Here is a 27,941-nt window from a genome sequence, read left to right as displayed (position 1 = left end):
TTTAATCAAGCTAACCACTATCACAAAAAAAAGTTTGTGGTATGAAAAGGTGAGTGCATTCTCTCTCTCTCTCTCTCTCTCTCTCTCTCTCTCTCTCTCTCTCTCTCTCTCTCTCTCTCTCTCTCTGCCGTACACGAAGAGGAAGGACACCCCTCGGAGGAGGAACCACGGCTGGATCATTTATTTAACATCTCCAGCTCGCGCGGAGCTTCTTCAGTGCACGAGTTTAGTGAGGAACGCGGGAGGTGTTACACACATTGGCTCAAAACTAGACGAGTAGTGGTCGCTGAAGTCGTGCGCTCTACTGCAAAGACAACTTTCCGAACTGTCATGTCTCACCCTCATTTTAACTGCAACGAATAACCGGGTCGGCCTCGAAGCAGTTCTTTTGAAAGAGATCAGTGAATGCATGCCTTTGTAGCGGAGCCAGTCGCCGTCTCCAAGAACCCCCGACCTACTGCCTGACTTGCTGCCATATCATTGGACTTCTTCGGTTGAAGCACCGCGCACAATGGACAAGCTACTCCTTTGAATTCCCTGCGCAATCTTCAACGGTGCTGTCTATAAATTATGGTAAGATTTGCCTGCATTTTTTGTTCTTACGTGAAAGACGAGTTGGATGTGCAAACTGCGTAAATTGTTACAGGACCAAAACGTATTTAACTCGGCAGTGTTTTAGTCTCTCTTTATTGAAGGAGTTGTAGACTAAAGTGTGGAAGTTTAGCCACATGTTACAGAAATTAAGTGTTCAAAACATAAAATCGTAGGCCTGCAATTGATCCTGTAGGCTACATTTGACTGACCGCTTTCAAACTAAATCAGTGTAATGACAGCGCACATTAAAACTCATTTCAACGCAGGTTATTGAGTCGCGCTCACGTATTTCCTTGGTATTGAGTACCCTGCTTAAAATATCGCTTAATAATAGTTATCGAAACTTGAGTCATAGACCTCATTTGTAGGGTAGGTTACTTATTTGAATAGGCCCACACGTAGGCTTGAAGAACGTGATGGTGTTGGACTGTAGGCTACTGGATATATAGTCTATCCTTTTCCATGTTGGCACATCAGAAGGCAGTGAGAAACAAATAATGTTTGAAAAAATGTTGACATTAATGTTTTGTCTGCATTACATTTTAGTTATTAAGTTATAGGTACCATGTTGTGTTGAGGCCTCTTCCTATTTGCAAGACAGATCTGTATACTAAAGTTTAGCACACATACCCAAAACAGAGAGAAAAAGAGGCCCATAGTAGTTACGAGCAAAATACTTTTAAAGTGTTTGTTAATGTTGCATCGAAACAGTTTATTCATTCTTTTAAGAAATTACCAGCTTCCGTAAGCACTCACTTAATGTAGGCCTGGGGGGTGTTTTGTCTCTAAATTTCTCTCTAATTCTTGCTAAATGCAAGAGAACATATTGAAAGCTGTGTCAACTGATTTTAGTATGCTCACATTAAAAGCTCATCTGAATTATATATGGCCTACCTGTATAAAACATTTGTGGGGGTTGAGAAGTTTGTCTGATGTGAGTATACTGAAATACAGCCGTTCCATGAAAACATGAAACTGAAAAGTTCTAAACCTGGAGGAAAATACATGGAAAGATTATGTCAAACAGCTGACAACCTTTAACAATCTACATTTTTAATACCAAATGTTGGTTGTGTTCGAAAAAAGGGGTAGGCCGAGGCATGCATGACCTTCATTAATTAGGCACCATTGCTCTTTTTACTCCTTTAATCAATCTTTTCATATTTAACAAGTTATTCAACTTTTCATTGCTTATTTCCACATCCATACTCTTATTTAAATGAAATGGTACTATTGCCTAGGCCTACACTATTACTGAATCACAAACACAAACACCTTATGTAAGTGAGGGACGACAGACAGTGAGATGTACATTGTATCCAATTAATGAACTCTGCTGCAGCCAAATTAATGGCCTACATGTTGGACTACCTCTCTGATATGAGATGAACAAAGTTTATTTATTTAGCTGAACATGTCTCAAATGTTGCTGCCATGCTCATGGCTTAGTTGCCACACTCAGGAATTGAGGAAAGATATGATATAGCCCTAATTTCTTTTTTAAGTCTGTTGTTTTACTTGTTGTTGAAAAAATAGAGCATTATGTGTACCCTTCTGTATAGATATTTGAACTTGGTAATTTTGCATTAGAGAATTTAAACTTTCTATTTTTACTTTCTTAGTTTAACCTTTCGACAGAATTTGTGAATACCCCATCATCCTATGAGAAAACAACATTCTTTTTATGTGCACCACAACTCTTCAGTATAAATGTGATTGAAAACCTTAACAGATTTAGTATTAAACTCCACTCCAGTAGCTGAAAATGTAACCAAGATACAAGTACATGCACTAGGCTGAGTTAGACTTAACGCTGTTTTTGGTCTTCAAATCTCAATGCTTTATTTTGCACAGCTCTCTCTGTTTTCCTTCGTCGTGGAGCTTTCTATGTGGTTCCTATTACGGGTACTAAATACATTGTGAATAAGTTGCTCAGGTCAGGCCGCTGGATTCGGGAGACCAGCAAGTGTGGAGAATTCTCCATCCTGAACGCAGAGGCAGCCCCCTCTAAAGAAAACACAAATTAATTCCTAAAGTCCTCTGTAGCCAAAGGTTCCTGGAATGATAAATATTTTCATAGGAAGCAGTGTTCTTCCTGACTTTATCTCCACCAATTTCATTATTTCACGGCTGGCCTTAACCCCTTTCGGCTCAGAGCGGATTTTTCTGGGGAGGGGGGGGAGGAGGGCGTCCCTGAACTCGAGACTTTAGCTTTCGCTGGTCAACCGATCTGCTGCTTGCATCCTGGAAGATTGCTGATAACCTCCGAGTAATGAGTGAAATATTGGTGGTGCACCCGGCGAAGCGTCCTCCCTGGCCTTTCGGGGATTTGTGTCCAAGGGAGTCAGATGTGGAAGGCAAACATTTTCCCTCAGTGCACCATGGTGTGCTGCTCTAATCACATTTAGCACCAGTCTAGTCACACCTGAAACTATTTCCTCATTTTCAAGTCTGAGGTACTGCACAGAGAATCAAACTGAAGAACGCTCAGAAAGCAGAAAGCATTAAATATGTAGAATTATTTTTTTAATGATATATGTCAGTCACATGCTGTGTTTGTTAGTGTATGGTCAGATTGATTGTATTTTGGATGTCTGGTTAGATTTCTAGCCATAATACCAGGGCTTGACACTGGCACCTGCAAACCGGCCAAATGCTGGTAAAACTTGGCTGTGGCTAGTAACATTTCCAATGTCACTAGCCAATTTGGCCATCAGCTTTTTCTGCGGTATGACGTACACTTCATAGTAGCCTATTTTCTGTTGTTTGCCTCTTGTGTATCAATTGTTCGTATTTAATGTGAAGAAAAAGCTCAGTACCTCAGTTTCTATTTGTTTGATATACTTCCATGTAGAAAGCTTTACAGCATCTTGCTTTAGCACCTCATCTTCTGAGGTTAGACGTGCACCATCATGAGTAAGAAAAAAAAGACTATATAAAATCTGTGGCTAGTGGAATACCTGAATGGCTAGTGACTCGGGAAAACCACTAGCCACAATGGCTGTTGGGTGAAAAAGTTAATGTCAAGCCCTGCATAATACTAATATGTAGCACTAGGCACATGAAGTCACCTGGTATGGTCTTTCAGTGAAATTATGCTTGGGGAAAGAGGCAGAAATTGTCATCAGGAATATTTGTTTAAGGACCAGGACACACCAATAGAAATTAACCTCAATCTCCAGACCAGCACTTTTCTCATTATCAGTGACAGGCCACCTCTTTTGTAATTAACAGATATAACAGAACAGATTTTTTTTAGTTCATGGAGTTGGTCAGAATCCATTTTGCGTATGTGTGTTTGAAAGTCATTTGAAACATGACCAAAACCTTGTACAATACATTGTACATTTTCACTTAGTTTGCCTTCATTCACAAATGTGGGAGCTTGTGCGGAGTTTAAGTTGACGACTACATAATATAGTGCGTGTGCAAGACCCCGAGGCCTTCGTCCACGTTGTCTCCAATCCTCTGCTTGACCACACTCCCAAGAAGTTGCACGCTGGGGGGCCTCCAGTGATTCAGGCACCCCTACCCCTACCCCTACCCCACCCCTCCCTCCGCACCTCTCCTCAATCCCTCCGCTAACTCCTCAACGCCCACCCTTCGCTAAAGCCTTGCTCTGTCAACAAGCAACAGCTGCGTCTTTGGCCTTCGCCACCCTCCTTATCACTCACAGACACTTACACACGTGCGGCGGTCGTGGCTCCGCACACACACTTGGAAACACGCACACACGCATGCATACAGGCATACTCAAATGCACACACTTAGACATACACCCACACATGCACGCATGCACATGTGTTGGAACACTCAGACACTGCCTCTGTCTCATTCTCTGCACAGTCAGCCGGTTCTCACAGTACACACAAGGCGTTGGTTTCCTCCTATTTTCACATACAGCCTTTTCGGAATCACATTTTTATTTAGTAGTAGTTGCAATATCTACCTTTCAAAATCAACGGTGACAACAGGAAAAAACTACCTGATACAACGCTAAGATACAATGCAGAACAATACAATGTGGCTGTAATGGGATACGCTGTGCCTGTGTCGACACCTGACATTGACACACTGCTTTTTCTCGGAGATGAACTGTGATTATAAAACACGGCCATCCATCAAGCAGACTTGATTTTCAGAGAGAGAAAGGGAGAGACAGCAGACACAATCACACAGACTCACATGCACCAACACACACGCACAGGCACGCACGCACACACACACACACACACATGCACACACACACACACAAACACACACACACACACACACACACACACACACACACACACACACACACACACACACACACACACACACACACACACGCAAACTGAATGAGAGAGAAAGAGAGAGAGGCTGACAGACAGACAGAGAGAGAGACACGCAGTCCGAGACCAAGAGCACCTGTGTTGCCAAATAAGACACTCGAGAGGAGAGTAAACTCATTACTGACAGGACAACACGAACGCAACAGATAATTGGCCCAGACAGCCATGTCACTGAGGCCAAGGTGTGCCAGGGAGTCGTCTTAATATCGTCAGCACCTCACGGCAGGCTCATTATATTTCCATGAAATGATACCTCTGTGAGTTTACGCGTGCAAACAGTTTTTTCAGTTCAGTGCATATACTATACATTCATTTGTTCTGTGGACATTTTTGAAAAATGAGTGCTGTCGTCTGAAGCCATCAGACAAAATAAAGTCTCTGCAAATAAAACAGAACACTAAGCAAATAGCCGAGGGATGAAGTTGTATTACGCTTCACATCAACGGAAAAAAAACCCTCTTCATTGTTCGTCAGGTAACATGAAAACGTTGACCTTAAATTGCCTGTGCCCTCCAGCAACGGAGGTGTGACCTAGATTTTACCCCATCAGCAGAGATGACAAAATAGGCTGAATTTCTCCGCAGTAATAGAACACCCCTTTTGTGTCTGATTTGTAGTGAAAAAAGACCCCAGGAATAAGACCCAGGTAGGCAGTGTAATCCTCGCCTCATCTCCGTGCCGACTAAGGCTATATCTTCTCATCCAGACCATGCACTATCAGGCTCCCCCTAACCACGAGTTGAAAGGGAGTAGGCACACTCAACTTGCAATGTAAAACTATTTCGAGGAAAAAAATTATGTAAAAAATTATGTAACACACCCAAAAGCTTACTCTCACAATCTATTTACACCATGTCCATGGCAGACATGTTTCAGTCTCTAAGCGCTCCTCATTGCATCTCACCAGGAGGACACTGTGTTGTTTGATGGAGTGCTGTGTGTCTCACAGTGCAGGGCTCTGCCCTCCGCAGAGGTCCCCAACCTCCATTAGGGCGGACCAGATGTTTTACCTGAGAGCGATAGACCACCATCTGACACAGGTCACCCCCACCCTGTGAGCCACTTCGGCCCGCTCTCATTGAAGGGGGTAGCTCCAGGGGAGGTCTGCCAGCTGTCCCTCTCACTGACCCATGTCCCAGGGCGCTGATTTGGGGAGGGGTGGTGGGCAGAGGGAGAGATGGGGGCTGGTGGAGCTGGGGATGGAGGTAGAGGTGGAGGTGGAGGTGAGGGGGTTGGGAGTAAAGGATTGGAGCTTGATGTGGATGGGAGGTGGAGGGAGAAGTGAGAGGGGGGTTTAGGGGTAAAGTCTTGATGGGGATAATGGGGGTGGAGGAGGAGGCGAGGGGGTTGGGAGGAGTAAATGCTTTTGGAGCATGATGGGGATGGGAGATGAAGGGGGGAGGTGTGGGTATGGTGGTGGGGTGGTGTGTGGTGTGGTGGTCGCATGATTGAAAGAAAAGAGTCGGTTACAGCAAGGCTGCCATACAGCTGGCATGAGCGCCGGCTTGATGCTCGGAGGCTGTCATGTGGAAAAAGAAAAGCCCACCATGACAGGCAGCTAGTGTTACAGCCTGCCGTGTGAGATGGCAACAGGTCTCAGACTGAGGCACTGAGCACTGCTGCGCTTTTTTATTGAAAGGAGAAAAAAAACAGTTAAAGTCCCTGGTGTATGAGTGTTGAAAAAGGGGCAATGTTGAAATTCTGTTTGTAGTTCATTTAATGCCACCGTCCAGTAAGCTGTGGCCCATGCAGTGCACAAAAAAAACGAAAATTGTTTTCAGTTCGATTCAGAAATTCTTGCATATGTAGGAACTGTATCGAGTTGATATTTGATTTAGGTTTTTTGGGACAAAAATACCACCTAATACCACTTCATCATTTGTACTCTCTTAGTGACATATGAGTCACAAAAATAAGGAATATTATTCTAAGCTCCTCTCGGCCTGTGGTCAAGACATCCTCAGGCAGTGAGGTAATCACACCGAGAATGTCATCTCACAAAGCCATTTCACTGCCCTAATCACCCACACACACACACACACACACACACACACACACACACACACACACACACACACACACACACACACACACACACACACACACACACACACACACACACACACACACACACACACACACACACACACACACACACACATCTGCTGCTATTATTCTATATGGGGCAGACTGTGGCCCTCCGAAAGCTAATTTATGACACTCCAGGTTCAAAGGCCTCAGCCAGACTTATGCCTTGAGGCGCTATGGGTGCGTGCATGTGTGTGTGTGTGCGCGTGTGTTTGTGTGCATGTCTGCAGCGATGGGGAATGGGAGTTTAACTGCATTTAGGCAGCGCTTCCTGTAAAACTCAACGAATACTTCTCTTGTGGACAGAGTGTTTTATAGCAATGCAAATACTAAGGTTTCTCAAGTTATTTACTTATTCTGCTTTTGTCCTCATACAGTAAGACGTACAGTAACGTATCCCTGTAATGTACAGTAGCTGTTTGATCTTGAACTTGATCTTGACTTTGATCATGAGAAAATCTTCTCAACCAAACTATTAACAGAAAATTAAGGTTAAGACAGACTAGACTACATCATGTTAAGAAATAAAAAGCCATATTTTATGCACTGATACAGAAAATGACTTAATGTACTGAATATACACAATCTACTGAAATGGTTACCGATCGCTGAAATGCAATGAAAATGCTGAAAATATTCACAAGTATTCCGCATTAAAGTTTCTGTGGGTATTGAAAGCATTTTTTTAAACTTAAAATGCTCTGGTCATGGTTGTTACAAACCCTCTCACACAAGTAATAATACGTTCAAAACATCTGAACTCTCAAAATGGTCTCAAACAAGACTTCTCGGATTGTTTGGCTTTCTGCGGTCCCTTTTAATACAAGTCCACCATATGTGTTGGAGACGATCTATCTGTAATTGTGTGAAACGATGACAAGATAAAGGCAGCACAGAAGGTATTTGGGGGGTGGAAAGCAGCAGCCAAGAGCTCAGTAGCCCTCCGAAAATTCAATTGTTTTAAAAAGCAGACGGGGTCTCACGTTCCCTGCTCCACCGCCTGCGCGGGTCGGAGAGGAAATGAACTGGCAGATGGCACTTTGGGTTTGTGTGTGTGTGTGTGTGTGTGTGTGTGTGTGTGTGTGTGTGTGTGTGTGTGTGTGTGTGTGTGTGTGTGTGTGTGTGTGTGTGTGTGTGTGTGTGTGTGTGTGCGCGCGCGCACGCGTGTGTGTGTGTGTAGCCTGTATAGACATGTGATGTGAAGGGATAGTAAGGGCTTTGTCAGGGGACGTCTGAAGTGGAATGGTGGGATGGGGGAGAGCGAGAGGGGTAGGTGGCCAGCCAAGCAGCCGTTTGAAGGGGAGTTGGGGGGGGGGGCCTTCGGGGCCCTGATACTGTAATTTCCCCCTTGGGCACGATGGCACCAAAGCACAGGGCTCTGGATGGTGTGTGTGTGTGTGTGTGTGTGTGTGTGTGTGTGTGTGTGTGTGTGTGTGTGTGTGTGTGTGTGTGTGTGTGTGTGTGTGTGTGTGTGTGTGTGTGTGTGTGTGTATGTGTGTGTTCAAGTCAAGAGGGCCTCCATATGGTGCCGTCCAACCTCTCGGAGGGGGGCTCTCCTCTCCTCTCCTCTCGGTCACCTCTCCCTCCGCATCCTGGCAGGCCACCTCTCATCTGCTCTGTGACACCAGGGCCATTATGTTCCTGCCTGGCCGTCCGGCAGAGATGTGTTTTGCCCAGGGGCTTGCCGGTCTCGTCTGAGCAGTCTGTTCCCATCACAGCCCACAACGTGACGGGGACGTAGTGTAGTATGGTGGTCATGGCAGACTCGTCTGCCGAGGGTTACTCTGTACTCTGTATATTTTCCAGTGAATGGAACTGTAGAGTTATTAATATTAATGTATTAATGGGTTAATCATTTTGTATATATATATTTTTATTATATTATTTTTGAAGTGATCTTTGAGGGTACTTTCCTCTGCTGCGCGTGACACAAAGAGGGCTGGTAGGGTTGGGAATATGATACCCATGAAAAGGGAAAAAAAGAGACTGAGAGAGCGAGAGAGAGAGAAAGAGAGAGAGAGAGAGAGAGAGAGAGAGAGAGAGAGAGAGAGAGAGAGAGAGAAAATGTCCCACTCTTGCAAAAGTGAAAGCCCATGCAGGTGAAGAGGCGAGCGTGTGCTTGACTGGACGTGGCCCCTGACTGGGTTTGTTTTAGCTCAGCTTTCCAGCCGAGCCAGGGGCCGAGTGGCCGCTCTTTCCCATGCCCTTGGGTTCCGCTCCGCTCCTCTCTGCTCCGTGTCGGCCCTTAGACCAGGAAGCCGCACGGAGCATCAGTGCAACCACGCAGATGCACACACGCATGCACACACACAGACGCACGCACGCACTCATGCACACACACACACACACACACACACACAGACACACACACACACACACACACACACACAGACACACACGCACACACAGGAAGTCAGCCAGGCCCGGATTGTGGCTGTCATAGCTCACTTTCTCATCGTTCCCCTGCCACCCCTCCCCTCTTTCTCTCTCTCTCTCTCTCTCTCTCTCTCTCTCTCTCTCTCTCTCTCTCTCTCTCTCTCTCTCTCTCTCTCTCTCTCTCTCTCTCTCTCTCTCTCTCTCTCTCTCTTCCTTTCTCTTCATCTATCAATCTACAGTGTCTATCTATTACACAATCCCCCTCTCTCTTTTTCTCTTCTCCCAGGGGTGCTCTTGAGTATTATCAAACAATTTGGGGTGTGTATATTGTTATTAATTAAAAAATAATAAGAACATTGTCCTGAAAGGGCCCCATGCCCATGTAGTACTACCGCCTAACCGTCCCTGCCTGGCTTCCCTCCAGCTTCCTCTTCCTCCTATACGGCATCATTTTCTGTCTCTCTATCTATCTCTCTCCTTTTCTATGCGTTTCTCTCACTTAGCAATACTCTATGTCAAACATCTTCCCACAGAAACTCGATAGAAGCCAAACCCTCTTACCGTCATATTAAACAATTACATTTATATTAAAGAAGCTCCTTATACATTGCAGATATGTTGTATATTGTATATTCAATATTTACAAGTTAGTTTAAAATAGTTAATTGTGCCAAATCGACGAATAAGACGATATGAATAAAAGGACATTAAGGATGAATAAAGTACAGTATGTCCAAATGCCCAACATGAAGAAATGTTGATATGCAATATATCACAGGAAAAATATATATGCCTGGTCCTTGCCCATTAATTAAATATTGCGCACAGTAATATAGTGTAGCCTGTTCGAATCTCTGTGTTCCAGTAACATTTGATATTAATGTTGGATTACATAGTAGGTAGATAAAAGGAAGTTGGACAAGGATGTCCTATCAAGCAAGCTAATGAGACGTCCTTCACCGAGCTTTTTTTCTGTTTGACTGCAATTCTATATCAACAAACATACCCACCTTATAACAGATAGGATAACCACAAACAAAAAATGAAGGGCATCTTAACGTGCTCAATGTAACTCAGTACGGAAACAGAAACTCTGTACAGACAACACATATTTGGACAGGCTAAGGTATCTAACGGAATTAAACAACAAGCCTCATTTGGATGCCTGGGTTATACCTGTGTGGGTTGTTTGCGAGGTTAGGAGATCCGTGTATGTCTAGGGTAGGATGACCAGTGTTCGTGCCGTAGTTGCTGTTAGTAGCGCATTAACTTCCTGCAGCCATGAGTGTTTTATTTGCCCCAAATGCTCCATGTGTTTGCATAGTGAAAACATCACAGCTTAAAGTAAATCTCTCAATTACTCAGCAAACACTCAAAAGAACAACAGGGGGAGGGTGCACACACGCCAGGGGACACGACAGCTTTGAACTAGCAGGATTTGTGCACTGTTGGACAGTTGGTAGGTGTACGATTAAAAAAGGCGTTCCTTTGCATCTAACCACCATTATCGTCGTTTGTCATATTTCTCTGCTCTATTTCTCTCACACACACTCTTCCAGTATGCATTTTGCAAACACACACACAACAGGGCTTGACTTTTTTTTTTTTCGCTCACCGGTCAACATGGCTAGCTAGTGGTTTTGCAGAGTCACTGGCTATTCAATCCTTCCACTCGCCACTCTTTTATCCTTTTTTATCCTACCTATGTTTTAGCTCAGAAGAAATGCTATTGTAAGAAGAAACCCTTAACCCTTAAGACACAGTTTTATAAATTAGCTGTTACCAGAATGGCAATGACCAAGTCGTAATGTATTACTAAAGGCCCCGTGCACTCATAGTAGTGTAGTACTATAGTAGTTAACTTTCAATGTCTATTACAGCGTGCCACAGGAGGTACGGTGTGCATTAAGGGGCTATCATAGTTTCTGATATAAAATGTAAATCAGACAAATACTAGCCAATTGTATGATGCGCAGCAAATATACAGTAGTCTATTGTGTGTCATGACCAAGAGTAAAATACCTGCCAAACTGGCTAGTGACACTGAAATAGTTTACTAGCCACAGTCAAGTTTTACCAGCGTTTGGCTGGTTGGCAGGTGCCAGTGTCAAGCCCTGACACACACACACACACACACACACACACACACACACACACACACACACACACACACCACACACACACACACACACACACACACACACACACACACACACACACACAGACACACACACCACACACACACTCACACACACACTCACACACACACACACACCACACACACATGCACACACACCACACACACATGCACACACACACACACACACACACACACACACACACACACACACACACACACACACACACACACACACACACACACACACACACACACACACACACACACACACACACACCATTTGGGCCTAAAGCCTTTTGCGGCTGTCAGCAGCACACAGTCTTCTCCCCCTGCTCTGCTCCGCGTTGCCCTCATATCATTGTCCTTTTCCCATCCCATAAGCACTGCAGCAGCTAGCCCCCGTAGGCCCCCATCTCTCATTAGCTCCCTCTGTCTCTGTCACTCCTCTGTCAGCCTGGGGGTCACAGTTCAAGAGGGCCTGTTTGCCGTGGCCATATAGAAGCCCCCAGGAGGGGAGAGAGGGCAGCAGTGAGAGCCGGGTTGGAGAAGGGGATTTGGGCTGGTGGAGTGGGGTTGTTTGAGGGCAGGGCAGCTGACAGCTTTGGAAAGGTCCAAGACAAAGTCATCTGAAAGGCCCCCCTCCCACTTGATACATACAATGACACCCAATTCTTGGGCTCGGCACAACTCACCCCTTTGTCCCCCCCTGTCAACTTTTGTAATAGATGCGGTGTGGAGTGGTATGGCACAACAGGTCTTCCCTTTTTTGAGGTCTTTAGATGGTAATGAACATTAGCGCCTTGGTCATTAGCCTGGAGCAATGTTGTCTGAGAGGAGACAAAGAGAACAGAAAGGCTGGCTCCTCATTGTTTCCAGCTTAGCCCTTTGTGGAGAAAAGGCACATGGGAAGATCGTGAAGTCAAACTCACTTTGATGCTCCACAGCAGTAGTGAACTTTTGAATTTGATATCCACAGTTTTACCGAAATACAGTTGTTAACCTTACTTTTGATCAAGGTTTAGTGAGTATCAGTACATCTCTATGTGTACAAATGTATGTATCTGAAGTACACCTGTGTCCACTCTGCATACATTGTGTTGTTTCAGCTACTTGTTTGTCAGTTGGTCATTTTACATATATTTGTTTCTTGTAACTTACACTGTAACTTCTTGTAGCGTAGTAGTAAAATGCAGCTTTTTTTATTTGCAGAATACTTCCTGCCAGGCCAACAAGAAGCAGGCAACGACATTGTTTTGTTAAAAAAAAAAAAAAAAAAAAACATGTCACCTGGCTGGTTACAGCAAACAGAGGCCTCACTCTGGTAAACCTGTTTTTGAATTCCACAGCCCTCAATAAACCGCAGGCACTACCTGAGGAATGGGAAAAGCCTCATCATTTTTTTCTCACTAATATCAAACTTCATTCATCTTGTACAAATCTCCATACCTATTCTTCCTGTTGTCATCTCCAATGCAATGCGCTGTGTGTTTCGTAACAGTCATGATTCATGGCCCAAGAGAAGTCAATTGCATCTCCTTAATGACACCTCCCTCTTGTTTACACAGGAAAGCTGACAGCAAGGAGCTGTGATTGCTCAAGAAACACACAGAAGGAAAAAAAAAACTAAGAAAGCAAACATCTCATCAGCGTCTTAAAGACACTCTCAGATTAGCCTGAGTTTTAACAGTAAGTGTGGTTATGATTTCTCAAATATACTTTTCTTTGATTGCTTTGCGTTCCAATAGGTGTTTGCACATCACATGTTTTTGTCTCTGTGCTATTCACACAGTAATAAATCCCCATCGATGTAATAAACAGGGCCCTACATTAACTCTTTTCATCACCAGCCAAAAGGGCTAGTAGATGTTGATCTCACTAACCAAACACATACTCACTAATGGATCAAAGTGGCTAGTAAGTGGCTCTTTTCTACCTGCCAAACTGAAATTTCACCAGCATTTGGCTGGTTGGCAGATGTTAATTTAGAGCCCTGGTAATAACTGATGACAAACTTTAAGCCATGTAATGCATTGCTAACATGCAGTAAAGTACGGAACGCATTAACGCAGAGTGCACTGGCAGGACAATTATGTAAAAGGTGACTACTTGATGTTCTTTTGTCTCAGCAGCTGTCCTCAGCAGTCATGGCAGCCTATGGACAGACGCAGTACAGTCCCGCGCTCCAACCAGCTGGGCCATACTCGGCGTACACGCATCACACTCAAGGCTATGGCATGCCTTCCTACAGTGAGTATGACTGAGACTATAAAGTATAAGACTATAAGGTCTTGTAACTGTTACTTTTTATCCATGAGATGTATAAAATGTACGGAGATCCTGCTTTTGTGAAGTGTGAACTCTGTATGGGCTAAGGCATGCTGCCACCATATGTATTTTTTGAGGAACTCTGGAGGTATTATTGCATAGCCAGCTTGCAAACAGCAGTAGATTTTAGCTCAAACCGTAGGTCTTGTTTAACATAGATTTGGCACTGACAGCTGGGGGCAAAACTTGTAAGCTGTGTTTTTTGGATCTCTAGATGCCCAATATCTCAACCCCAAACATTACGCAACATCACCAAGCACCTTACAACACAGCTCTATAGCATGGAAGACTGACGATGAATAAGGTGCTTAAAACAGTGTGTTCACATGAGCAGCTACATGCCGGTTTGTTTACAGTCCTGGCTGTACTCCAAACAAGTCAATCCATTAAATCTTAGGCTCGTGAAGAGATTACTTTAACATGACTTTGAGCATAGGAGGTCTCCGTAGCATAAACGTACGGTATGCATTCACTTCACGCTCTTTTTTTACGACTTCAATTTGTTTTGGTAATTGGTACATCCGGCACCTTAAAGTCACAAGAACATAAAATGACTCTCATAACTCTCCATGTGTTTGAGATTTAATCTGATGTCTATGTCTTGTTGCGATATCCTAGATAAAAGTTCCGTTATGTTTTTCCTCTCTTTTTTCTTGGTGCTCAGACATTAAAACAGAAGATGGCCTAAGCCACTCTCCGGCACAGAGCAGTCTGCTCGGCTACACGTCCAACTTCAGCAACACTCCCCCAAGTCAGGCACTGTACAGCTACTCCACGCACGGTAAGAAGCCCCGCTGTTTGTCTGTGTGAAGATCCTCATCCATTCAGGTCGTGTCATACAAAATGGTTAGGTGTAAGCAACTTGACAACTTGAAAGACGATTCGTTCTATCTCAGGGGTCTGCACAGTAAAAAAATAAAAAATGCAGTGTCAAAAAGATTAACCTTATAGAACTCCAGGTAGAGTGTGTCCTGCAGACAGTGTGGACTGGGGAGTCAACTCACTCCAACAGTGGAGTCAAAAGTCAGTGTCAACTAGCTGCAGGTGACCAGTGTCAATGAAACTCTACAGCAAGATGATTACCCACTCTACAGTGTTGGTGTTGACACTACGCTGAGTAGAATTGAGTCTGACAATGTGACACTGCTCATTGAGTAATATGTACTCTATTTTTGAGTGGTACCAAATGTCATCTGAAATGGTGTTGATTCCAAATCTTCAAGAGTTAAATTGATATCCGCGTTTTACTGTGTAGAAAAGTAAATCCACTAGTGCTGCTTGGATGAGGAGCGTGATGTCTTTCAAGAGCAATCCAAGAACAATCTCAGTTCCTTACAACTGTACAATAAAATGCAGTGTTAGTACGACACTCCGGGAGTGCTATGAGACCAAGTACAATCTAGAAGATGTTCAATCAACTCTCTAAGTGATGAAATCACTCTGTTGTTATGTAATGTTGTTACTGTGTAAGCTTTCTGTGTAGGCAATGCTGCATTTTACCTCTAGCATGGCCACAACATGTCACAGTAATGGATTCAGCTAGCCATTGTGTCCGGGCAGCACTCATTGAAAGTCAAAGTGTGACTTGCTATTCCCATTCCTGCCCATTCTATTTTACTCACACTACCCTGTCTCTACCTGTGTGGCTTTGTTTTTATCAACCCACCCCCCCTTTTTAATGCATACACACACACGCACACGCACACGCACACAAACACATAGCAGCAGCACAGCACAGCACACACACAACACACACACACACACACACACACACACACACACACACACACACACACACACACACACACACACACACACACAAACATACACACACACAGACACAGACACAGACACAGCGCACACCGTACGCAACAGCAGCAGCACAGCAGTATCTGTCACCGGCTCTGTGATCTCTTTATCTCGGCACCGTGATAAAAATTGAGGATGCTTCCATGGTCGTTTGGCTCCTCGGCACGGCGTGCACATTTCCAGGTGCTGTTTAGATCCCCTCTGCTTGTTCTCCGTCAGTGCCGCCCCCCTCCAGCCTCCACCCTCCCAGCCGGTCCACACGGCCCACACCTGTTCCCCATTAGCCGCGGTCTGGGGTCCTGGCGTCAGCCTGCTCCCTCCCTTCTCCCGGGGGTCAGCCCTCGCCTCGCCTCTCCTCGCCTCTCCTCACTTCTCCTCGCCTCTCCTCTCCTCTCTTTCGCTCCCCTCCGCTCCGCCACAGTGGGGCTGCCCATTGGGCCCAGTGTGTTTCTGTGGCCCCATGTGTGTGTTTGTATGCTGGTGTGTATGCATGGGTGTTTATTTGTGTGTGTGTGTGTGTGTGTGTGTGTTGTGTATGCATGCGCACGTTTCCCTATATTTTGTGTGTTTGTGCGTGCGTGGGTGGGTGTGTGTGTGTGCGTGTGCGTGTGCGTGTGCGTGTGTGTTGCATGTATGCATGTAAGGGGGCCGAGACGCAGAATTACACCCCCAGAAAAACTCTGCACATTCCCCCGGTCCTGTGGCGCCCTGTCCCAGTCTCACCCAGTCATCTTTATGGCCTCCAAAGCCCCATGAAATTGACCTCTTCTCTGCCGGGGGTGAGAGGTCAAGGGGTGTTTGGGAGCGGAGACAGACAGCATGAGTGTAGTGGGCATGGGGACAGGGCCATGGGAGGATGGAGCAGGAGGAGGAGGAGGAGGAGGAGGAGAGCCGTGTCGAGATCAAGCTAAATCATGTTTCCGATTTCACGTGAGAGTTTTCTCAGCATGACACGCCGCTGTACGCGCGCCTTTGTGACTTGCGCATATTGAGATGCAGAGAATAGGGGGGAAACAACAAGAGCAGAAATCTCTGTTGAGACTAAATGATCATCCATAGAGAAAGCATGTCAATTACACTCGACGTCATCCATGGCACGTACAGGGATTTGATTGATGGATGATTTTTCAAGGTATGTTATGAGCCATTACACAGAACTTGAAGCTTTGAATCTTCAAGCTGCTCGGGTCTTGCATTGCTGTTGGAGATCTGTGTAGAGAAATATAGATCTCTCCGACTCCTTACAGTACTCAAAACCAACTCTGGCTTTAGATAAATAAGCCCCAGCGTGCTGGTGTCCACTTTTCAGCACGGCGGAGTACATCAGTAACGTATCGCCCTGCTTCTTCTCTTGATCCATTTCCCCTTTCTCCTTTCACTTTGTGTTTGTTATTTTTTAAGCCCTTTCTTGTTGTTCCCCTCTGAGAGTTTCGGTGCTTTGGCATGGTCATTTATCTGGTGGAGCTCGGAGATGAATTGCTTTGTAACTTTGTAACAAATGATCTGAAGGAGTGAGAGGTGAGAGCAGGGGAAGAGAGGGGTAGGGGAGGAGGGAGAGCGAGGGAGATCGAGGGAGAGGTGGGGGGAGGTTGAGATAAACACCGAGAGAGAGAGAGAGAGAGAGAGGGAGATCAAGAGAGAAAAGGAGAGAGAGAGGGAGAGAGGGAGAGAGAAAGAGAGAGAGAGAGAGAGAACGGTAGAGGGAGAGAGAGAGAGAGAGAGAGAGAGAGAGAGAGAGAAAGAGAGAGAGAGAGAGAGAATGGTAGAGAGAGAGGGGGAGAGAGAGAGAGAGGAAGAGAAAGAGAGAGAAAGGGAGAGAGACTGAAACACGGCGCGGCATTCCTGCTGCTTGTCCGATAACAGTGATGGATCTGCTCCCAGCTCCACACCACGCTTTCCCACCTGTATTGTTTTTTCATCCATAAATCAATCCACCTCTCCCAGGGCCTCCAGGCCTCGCTCACAGCAGCACTTCCAAAAAGGGAGGCCGTACGTTTTTTAACCAATCCGCTCACACAGGCACCGGCGTGGCGCTCGCCTGTGGCATTCCCCGGGCGCCGTGTTTTGGTTGGAGGAGAAGTGGTCGACCCGCAGTCTGTTTTGAAGCCAAAGATTTGCCACAGTCAGCTCGCGAAGCCTTCACACACACTAAATGGGTGGTTGTGTGTCTGTCTTGCTTTTTTTTCCAGGAAGCAGTATTTCGTCTGGAATTTTCCAGGGAGCCAATGCAATCACAGGTTCAACGCCGTTCAGTCCAACCCAGCAGGTAAGGAGACAGACAACCACCAAATGAGACACAAGAATTTACAGTACATTACGTGGCTCACAACTAAATCAAGACAAAGATTAGCACTGCTTTCTGTAAGCCACAATATACCCAGGATTCGAGTTGTAGGGGGATGGAGGGACCAATGAAAATGATCTAAAATCATCCCCCTCGATGAAAATGGTCAAAAATCATCCCCCTCTAAAACAGGCCTCCCTTCTTATGTGCCAAAACTGGACTTTCAACAACTACATATTCAAAATGTTCACAGGGGAGAAACCCCCGAACCCCCAATCATCACAATCTATCTCTGACCATTCCCCCCTGGTTTGGTTTTTACAGCTCGACCACTGAGTATATCAGTATTTAGAATTCAGCATGGTGACAAAATTATTCAACATAACAGTGAAACAAATTTCTACAACACCTATGCAATGACCCTTCAACTTTTTAAGTCTAGTATTAGTGTGGCCCTGCTTATGACTCATTTAGGCATAAAAACCCCTAAAAATGCTGCATGTGTGACTTGAACTGTGTTGGTCTGTCTGTTTTCAGGACTTCTCCGCATACAGCACATACAGCCAAAGCCAGTACTCGCCTTACTACAACACACACTACAACAGCCCCTACATCACAGCCAGTAACATCAGCCCCTCAGCCCTCGCCACAGCCTTACCCTATCAGCATCCAGAGCACCCAGTCATGGCCACCAATCACAGTCCGGAGTCACACACAGGTGAGAATTATGAGTAGTCATTCATGCAATACTTTTGTGGAACTTTAATTTCAATGTTCACTGTTGCTAGATGTATTATGCATTCATACAATACTGCTGTGGAATTTTGAGTTAGATTTTTTTCAATGTAACACTCAGGACTTTCACTGCTTCTGAAGATATGATGTGTGTGTGTGTGTGTGTGTGTGTGTGTGTGTGTGTGTGTGTGTGTGTGTGTGTGTGTGTGTGTGTGTGTGTGTGTGTGTGTGTGTGTGTGTGTGTGTGTGTGTGTGTGTGTGTGTGTGTGTGTGTGTGTGTGCGTGCGCGTGCGTGTGTGTGGTTTTGTGTGTGCCTTTTTTTCAGGGGAGTACCATCCCCCACCCAGCCCCCCCACCCCAGTGAAGGATCACGAGGGGGTTCCTGCCAGACGGAATTCAGACGGGAAACTGCGGGGCAGAAAGCGGGCCAGTGACCCCGCGCCCCCCCTCGACTCAGATATCGAGGTACAGCCGCACAACTTTGACCGCTATTCCCCAGGCCCATATCACTGTGTTTTTGCCTTCATACACATTCTACATTTTCACAAAGCGCGCTGACATGCTACCCCACCAGCCAGCTCCCACCAAACCCCATTCTGTTCTGCTCCTCTGCACTCTTTTTTGGCACACTTTTTTTTTTTTAATCAATACTTATTATCATATAACTCTGTTCTTCGAAGACATGTTTGAGATCCATGCCAAGAAAAATGTGCCAAAATAAGTGTCAAGACAACAAAAAAGTTGTAGTACTGCGTGTCTGTTTATCTGCCATATTCTGAAGATGATCTGTCCCCTTTACAAAAGTGTTCCATTACATGTTGTAATTTACTGTAATTACACTGTCAGGTAAGAGACAGGTGATATTTGTAATTTGCTGTTTATTTCTGTCTTTCTAAAAAACCCTCATGATTTGATCCACAGAGGGTGTTTATCTGGGATCTAGATGAGACCATCATCATTTTCCACTCTTTACTCACTGGGACGTTCTCCACACGATTTGGCAAGGTACTGTACAGCACAACGCCTTTCTCATGCCCACTTAGTGTCACGCAACACTTCTTTCCAACACAGAGTGCACCCCCGACACACTGAGTGTGTGCGTGTGCGTGTGCGTGTGCGTGCGTGCGTGTGTGTGTTTCATGGAGTGAATTCATAATGTGTGTAATTTTTTTTAATAAGCGTAACCCCAGAAACTTGGATGCCCTGGAATATTCCGGGACAATTTTTTGTGGTGTTTGTCTTAATCTTTGTGCGAAAAAATGATCGGAAGATTGCATGGTGCGCTAGCACTTTTTCCAAAAGTTGTTCCAGTTTTAATAAAACAACACGACTGAAATGTTGTGATGCTGAGAAATTCACCCACAGATGTCTAGGAGTTAGGAGGGGGCCGCAGACCAGAACTAGATAAAAATCGGTTTATCGAAATCTTGCTTGCGCCCTTCCCCTTTTTTGTCCGTCGTGGAGGAGGGCAAGTTGTTTGGCAAGTCTGTCTCCCGCTGCTTGACTGACAGGGTTTGGACCTTTACGTAATTGCTGGGCAGCTGATGGGGGGGAGCGATGTTCGTGTTTCTTTTTCTTGGCTGGACTGATGTTTGGAATTCCCACGATTCCTTGGTGGTTTGATGCGGTGCAAAAGGGGGGCCAGAACAGATTGTGCAGACAAAAAGAAAGGGAGGGTTAAAAGTGAGAGAGAGAGAGAAACCTACCTTCATATTATATTTTCTTTCATTTGCTTTTCTTTGGCCCGATTGTTTTGGGGGGGAAAGGGTCAAAATGTGGTCCTTCTTCAGCTCCTCTGGAGAATTCAACCAGCAAGGTGCTGTGCATCTACAGTACCACGGGACCCGAGCGGCTTTCGCAAGCCGGATCCCACACAGTGTAAAGCAAACGGTGTGGGAATATCAAACACTGAAAGCAGCGGCTCCACCAAAAGTAAAAATTTTTGGCGCTTGTTTATTCAAGGCCTCCAAATTGTTTTTGACGTGCCTGTACATGCCTGATTTCAGGGGCCGACTTTGTGCTGTACGGTCAGACACGAGGAATTGTTTACACTGGTTTTGGTTTCAACATTTATCTTTAATAATTTGGGCCTTTTTATATTCATGCGTTCGGCAAAATGTCTCAGTTGAAAAGAGCTCCTCTAACCTCATGCCACGAGCAGTCAGCCGTGACTCGTGAATGGGTCCATGGTAAACAAATGTTTGGCTGGTGAAGAGACAAGTCCAGACTCACATAGGGAATGATAGAGAGAGAGAGAGAGAGAGAGAGAGAGAGAGAGAGAGAGAGAGAGAGAGAGAGAGAGAGAGAGAGAGAGAGAGAGAGAGAGAGAGAGAGAGAGAGCAAAAGATGATGAAAGGGAGACCGCGTGAGGAATGGTGATAGAGAGAAAAAGAAAACACTCAACGTGCTGAAAAGATTTTGTTTTGAGCCTCTCTACGAAAGCAGAGGCACACTACTTGAACGTCTCGCAGAATTTTCGAACCCTCACCGCGAGTGTTACCCCCACCCCTAGGGTCATATTTGTCTCTCGATTCTAGTAGGCCGGCTTTTGAGAGGAGAATTTTTCTCCTGAAAACGGGGATTGCTCAGTCATTGTGAGCAGGACTTGGCCGTCTCATTCTTGGTTTGTAATACTCTGTAATTACTCACTTCAGATGGCAATGAGGCATGCGCCACCCTCTCCATTTAACAATATAAAAAACCCATCCAAGCAGAGATTGTAATCACCACAATTAACATAATTACATCTCTGAGTCCCCTCCTCCAGCTTTCCCCACCCCCTCACTACTCCCCTATTTTCCTGCCATGTCCTTTGTCCCTTGTCCGTGTCCTTTGTCCCCAGATGTGGGTAGGTGTGTTAGGGTGTGGATGTGGGTGGGTGGATGAGGTGAAGGGGTGGTAGCACCCCCCCAACTCCAGCCCCTTTCACATTTCCAACACTAATCTTCAGATGTGCTGAGCTGTGTTGGGGTGAAGGTGGGTGAATGAGGTGAAGGTGGTCATGAGATGTTCTTAGTTCTCCCAATAGACCGTCTCTGGGTGGGTGTTGTTGTAACTGCAGCCCCCACCCCTCCCTTCACCCATTCCCCTACTGCATTTGCAAAACTAATCTTCAGATGTGCTGTTCTGGTGTGGGCGGGTGGATGAGGTGAAGTGTTGGGTGGGTGTGGCAGCAACCCACCACCCTTCAACCCCCCCCTTGTCGCATTTCCAACACTAATCTGACAGTCACCTCTGGCTGACATCGCCTCCCCACCCCTGACAGGCTGCCAGCACTAGAGCCAGGGGAAGTTACCTGCCCCGTCAAGGCAAGGCAAGGGCACCAGTACTACTGCACTGCCAAACCTAATTGCTCACTGCTGTGCTGTACCGTGTGACAGACACCTGCAATGTGCGCAGACTTAACGTGCTCATTGTCGCCCAGATTTCTGCCTCCCATTTGTCTGGTGTTAGAAGAAGAATAAAGCAGCCCTTTGTCAGCGGCTGTGTGGCGTGTGTAAATCAAAAACAACGAACATGTCAGTCTTTGTGGTCAACCACGTAACAGAGATGTTATGGTCTATATGGTCTATATACTGTGTTGCTGTGCACTCCGAGGGAGAATACAAAAAAAGCATTCAATAGGAGTGCGTGCTGGCCGGGCTTATGAATGTATGATCAGTGTTGCTGTCAGACGACTGAAATATATGGCCTCTGTGTCTGTGTCTATGTGCCATTACAGGACTCGGCCAAGGCTGTGTCCTTGGGCCTGTGGATGGAGGAGATGATCTTTAACCTGGCTGACTCACGACTCTTCTTTAACGACCTAGAGGTGAGTGCCATGACCTCTTCAACCAATTCTTCACACATCCCTCTTACGCCTTGAATGGAAATGTATGCAAATGAGCAGTATCATGTGTGTGTTTTTGTAGATTTCGAAATTTCTCCCCACAAGTCATAATAACTGGGTCTCGTTTTTAAATCCTTGTTACACTGTGGTCATTTTCCTGCATGTAATATTGAGTTATAGCATGGTCTTGGTTTGCTGGCTAAAGGGAGTGTTTTCAAAGATGGAATATTAGAGAAAAACAGAAACGTTAATTTGGTCATATATAATCACTACATAACAAATACACAAAAGGAGTACAAAATACAGAAATGTTGGAAATAATACTCATAGAGCATTAAAGAAAACACAAATCGAGTTGGAGGTTCAGACAAATGTAACCTGTTTTAGCCATGGATTTTTAAGTACTTTCCCCCTTTTAGCCTTTTTCCCCTCATTTAGTCACCGCCATCCGTCAGTGCACAAATGCTAAGGGTGATTGATCTAATCCCCTCCGCAACATGTCAGCTAAGAGAGTATGTTGCCAGAGGCAAAATAACTTCAAGGTTATGGCGGGTTAAGGGTTTTAAGAAAATAGGACCTTTTCCTCATTTGACGGATGGGTCCTTTTGCAGGAAGGAAAAAGACGGCAATCAGAAGGCGTGACGCTGCCTTTTAACGACATCTGATAGATAAACAGCATGAAGTGCATGTGTTTTCTTTTTTAAAAGAGCCTCACACAGGGCTCAGGAACACATGCCATCATTAGACATGATTTGCTGACTAGAGCTCCTACTGATAACGCTGAGCCAAATTGTAATGTCGGTCAGGAGCTCAAGAAAGTGTGACGGAAGCGTCAGCTTGGTAGGTTGTATAAACAGGACCTAGTGGCCCAAAGCACCGTGGAGAGTTGATCTTGCATATACTTGTGTGTGCGTGCGTGCGTGCGTGCGTGCGTGCGTGCGTGCGTGCGTGCGTGTGTGTGTGTGTGTGTTTGTGTGTGTGTTGGGGGGGTTGTTGAAGGACTGGGAATGGGATTGGGGGCCCTTACCCGCAGATGTGAGTGCTGTATGAGGTAGCGTCTTCCTCTGTCTCAGGCAGCCTGAAATATGATCGGTCGGGCTTGCGCCATCTGAAGAGAGAGACAGAGACAGAGAGAGAGAGAAAGAGAGAGAGAGCGAAAGAGTGAAAGAATAATCTTTAGTAATCAAACCAGTTCGGAAGTTAAGGTGTGAACTGCGGAGTGGCTTAGAAAAAAAATCTGTCTTGTTGATGGTGGCAAAATTGCTATTCTATTTTGTTATTACATTTTGCTCTACCCACACTAGCAGAAAAATTGAAACTCCACGGCATGTATTAATGCAGTGAGAAGGGACAAAATCACTCAGCAGTGACATGCCAAAACAGACTTTGTGGTTACTTTTTGCAATGTGACATGTCGTGAGTTAATACTGGCCACATTAAAGTCTGGAGCGCCTTGCTATTGTTTTTCTCTCGTGCGTGGGCGTGTATGGAGTGCTGGGGTGTCATATTGAGACAGTATTGGGCCATTTTTTTTTCTTTCTTTTCCTCACTGTTTTTTTCTGTGCTAATGGCGCCTGGATGTCTTGTGCCTTCACTGCCTATTTATTCCTTCTCGTTGTCATATCCCTTTTTTTTCCTTTCTTAATATTTTGCTCATCCCACTGCTGCCCCAGGCTAGCACAGCGCAGGGGAACCTGTCTCTGCATGGCACATCTCTTACCTTGGCCTGAAATAGAGCTCCCATTCCAATAGATTTGGTTTCTTTTCATTTCCTAGGAATGTGACCAGGTTCATATCGACGATGTGGCTTCAGACGACAATGGGCAGGATCTCAGGTAAGGAGGAGGAGAAAAAAAAAACATAACTGTGTTACAGCGGCTACCTTAAGCTTGTTTTTTTCCCTTCACTTGTGTCTGGGCTCACGGTAGCCTCCAGAAATAACAGCAGTGAATTCATCACATATCCTTTTTTTTCGGCTGAAAGAAAAAACTTGGTATGTAATAATGCATTGGAGTTTCATGAAAGAAAGGGTAAAAAAATTGAATGCGTCCTGCCTTACTGTCTTAGAATGAAATGTTAAGTAGTCATTTTGAAGGAGAGTTTATCAGGCTCATTTGTCATGTGGTACACTTTATCATGTGACATAAATCTGCAGACATTCTATCCGTGCTGCTGTCATAGTCAAGGCATACTGTTCATATCCATACTAGTATATGAGCTCAATTCTGACCCTCTTTTGTTGGGGGAGCAATTCGGCACAGATGGTTTCAAGAATCTTAGTATACATGAACTTAATTCTGGCCCTCTTTTTGCTGTTGTTGTTGTTGTTGTTGTTGTTGTTGTTGTTGTTGTTGCTGCTGCTGTTGTTTAGCAACATGTTCAACTTTGGCACAGATGGTTTAAAGAATCTGAAACTCAATTATGAACTCAATTATTGCCCTTTTATTTGGAGCAGCATGGATTCCAGAGTCCTAGAATACATGAACTCAATTCTGTCCCTCTTTTTTGCTGTTGTTGTTGTTTTTTGAGCAGCACGTACAACTTTGGGACGGATGGTTTCCAGACTCCCACGGGTGGGGGGACGCTGTGTCTGGGCTCAGGTGTTCACGGCGGAGTCGACTGGATGAGGAAGCTGGCCTTCCGCTACCGCCGGGTCAAGGAGATCTACAACACCTACAAGAACAATGTGGGAGGTGAGAGGATGAAAAAAAACACACACTAACAGCAACTGAGCGTGCCATTCAGTCAGCCACTCAAAAGTCAAGCTAGTTTCGCGAGTTTCCCCTGTAGTCTGTGCCTTAACAGAATGAGGAAACAAAGGTGACATCAAGCATGATTTATGGTGCCAGTGGCACGACCTAAATGTGTCACCAACGTGTCAACTCGTGGCAATTGTTGCACAATGTCTGATGTATGAGTACATTGTAATTACTTTCCAATTACTGTTTTCATGAAGGTAATATTACTTATGTAAGAAGTAATAATAGAGCCATATTATCAGAGGTGTTCTGATTGATTTGCCCTCTTGGCTAAATGGTTTGTGATTGTTTTTTGTGTTTATTGTAGGGTTAATGGGAAGTCCCAAACGGGAAGAATGGCTACAGCTACGACGAGAGATGGAGGTTCTAACCGACCTGTGGCTCACCCAGGCCTTGAAGGCACTTGCCCTAATCAATTCCAGGTAAACACACTGAACTTGGGGAAAAGTAAAAGTAAAATACAGCTCTCTCAAAGAACCAGTATCACTCGTTGATTAAGTGGTAAAAGTTGTAAAAATTCCCACAATGTCTACAAAAGAATTCAAAAGAATAATGTCTACATAGTCTACGTAGATCTCTGTCTTATTTTCCAATAACAGTAATATTTTATTAACATGGCATACATTAGTATTACAGTTCTGTAGTAAATTAGTAATTTAAACTCCATATTTTTGATTGCTATGTAAGTAAGCTTCCATTAATTTGTACACTGTGCACTCTGTAGTTATCAACATAGTTATATGTATTTATATTCTCTTTCAGGCCAAACTGTGTAAACGTATTGGTCACCACCACACAACTCATCCCTGCCTTATCCAAGGTTCTTCTATATGGCCTGGGTTCCGCTTTTCCAATAGAAAACATCTACAGTGCTACCAAAACAGGTAAGACATTTTGTACCTTTATGCGCGACATCCATGTCCATTTAAAAAAGTGTCATCTACATCGTCCTTGGTGTATTAATAAACAATTACCCCAGAAAGAACATTTTACAATGGTGTTTGTGACTTGTGACAGGCAAAGAGAGCTGTTTTGAGCGCATCAGCCAGCGGTTTGGTCGGCGTGCCGTGTATGTGGTGGTTGGCGATGGGGTGGAGGAGGAGACTGTGGCAAAGAAGGTAAGCTGATACTAAAGGAGCACTAAAACACCCAACACAGAGTGTAAATATATGCCAACGGCACACAAACAGGACATGGGTATAAAGTATCAATGCACTGGGACATAGTGTGAGCACACACCATAGACTGCACACACTGGTAGACAAAACAAACTGATTGTATAGCTCCCCCTTGTGGGTAATAGTAATAAGCTCCTCTCTGTGTGTGTGCGTGTGTGTTTGTCTTGCAGAAGAATATGCCCTTCTGGAGGGTGACATGTCGAGCAGACCTGGAGGCCTTGAGTCATGCACTGGAGCTGGACTACCTCTAGGGGGCGCTAAGAGGCAGACACCCTCAGCCTATCCCATATCCCTCTGAACTTGCAGTGAGTGGACCAACATGGATGCAGCCAGGCAACATCAATCACCATCCAAAACCAAGAATATGGGACCAATCTCTATCTCAGCAGGGAGTTGCAATATTACTGGAAATGTATTTGTTTCAGTTCGGTCCAAGAAAAATACCCCCTTCCCTCTCGCCATAGACGTTCCCTTTTTTCCCTTCTCCCTTCTACTTGCTTTTTTTTCCCGTTCTTTTTTTTTTTTTACACTGCAGCGCATTGCACTGAAAATAAAAGCCCTTCTCAGATCCTTCAGTTCATGGTTGGCGGTTAGAGTGTCACATGACCATGTTTGTTGTCTTTTCTAATAAAATTGGAGGAGAGAATAAGCAGATTGTGAAAACAACCAAGAAATCGACCGTAAGCTGTTGTTTATATTATTGGGCCCTGTTATAGAGTACATGATTTGGTAGAAATGTTACATGAATACATAGTGAATTTCTTTATTAGGGGAAAAAAGAAGTCTTGGATGCCAATAACCTAACATAGAAAACTGAAGGGTGGGAGGGATTTGGATATCTATAGCCTTTGAGATTTTATACTCTCAGTGTAAATCAGTAAAATAAAGGGATGTATATAGAGTAGCCATTTTAATGTATTTAAATTGAATTATGTTTAACAATCTGCTGGTTACCAGACAGTCAAAAATGGTCAACAGCGCACTGCACAGACAACAGTAAATATGCAATCCATTGCCTAAAATCTGACACTGAATTAAGATGAATACATTGCTATATTTATACAGAAAAGTCACAAAGAGACCAGTCAAAGAAAATGGAAGACAATCACTTGATCGTAGGATAAACGGATCCATGTTAAATTGTTTGAATACATATCTGTAAACCAATTTCAAAAGAGTTTGCATCACCAATGGACTGTCAAATTCATTTTGTGAAGACAATGGACCCTGTCAATTTTACAAGACAGGCTTTTACATATGATGGATTATTTCAGATAAAGCAAAAAAACTTTTTGATGTATATTTCTTGTATTGTTCTTTATGTTTTTGGTAAGTGTCAGTTGAAATATAGCCTGTGTGTAATTAAGTGGTATGGTCTTCTGGATTTGCATGTGTCCAATACACAATCATCTTAGCGATAATTTGTATATATGGTTTCATTGATCATTTGTTTTGGTGGGCAATTATAGAATAATAAAAAATAAATTAAG

The 27,941-nt window shown here is 44.6% G+C and overlaps 1 protein-coding gene across 1 annotated transcript; it reads left to right on the top strand.

Moving 5' to 3' along the window:
- Positions 1–212: 212 nt before the first annotated feature.
- eya2 (EYA transcriptional coactivator and phosphatase 2) lies at positions 213–27,941 on the top strand. The gene is made up of 15 exons (XM_063216460.1): positions 213–573; positions 13,098–13,218; positions 13,662–13,779; positions 14,522–14,638; positions 17,856–17,932; positions 18,488–18,668; positions 19,011–19,150; positions 19,607–19,690; positions 22,407–22,496; positions 24,291–24,349; positions 25,047–25,207; positions 25,581–25,695; positions 26,036–26,157; positions 26,291–26,391; positions 26,622–27,941. The coding sequence occupies exons 3-15, from the start codon at positions 13,677–13,679 to the stop codon at positions 26,700–26,702; spliced, it is 1,431 nt and encodes a 476-aa protein (XP_063072530.1). The 5' UTR covers positions 213–573; positions 13,098–13,218; positions 13,662–13,676; the 3' UTR covers positions 26,703–27,941.

Source organism: Engraulis encrasicolus, chromosome 14 (assembly GCF_034702125.1).
Source record: "Engraulis encrasicolus isolate BLACKSEA-1 chromosome 14, IST_EnEncr_1.0, whole genome shotgun sequence".
Classification (NCBI taxonomy): domain Eukaryota; kingdom Metazoa; phylum Chordata; class Actinopteri; order Clupeiformes; family Engraulidae; genus Engraulis; species Engraulis encrasicolus.
Note: the sequence above shows the minus strand (reverse complement) of the source record. Positions and strands in the feature narration are given on the sequence as shown.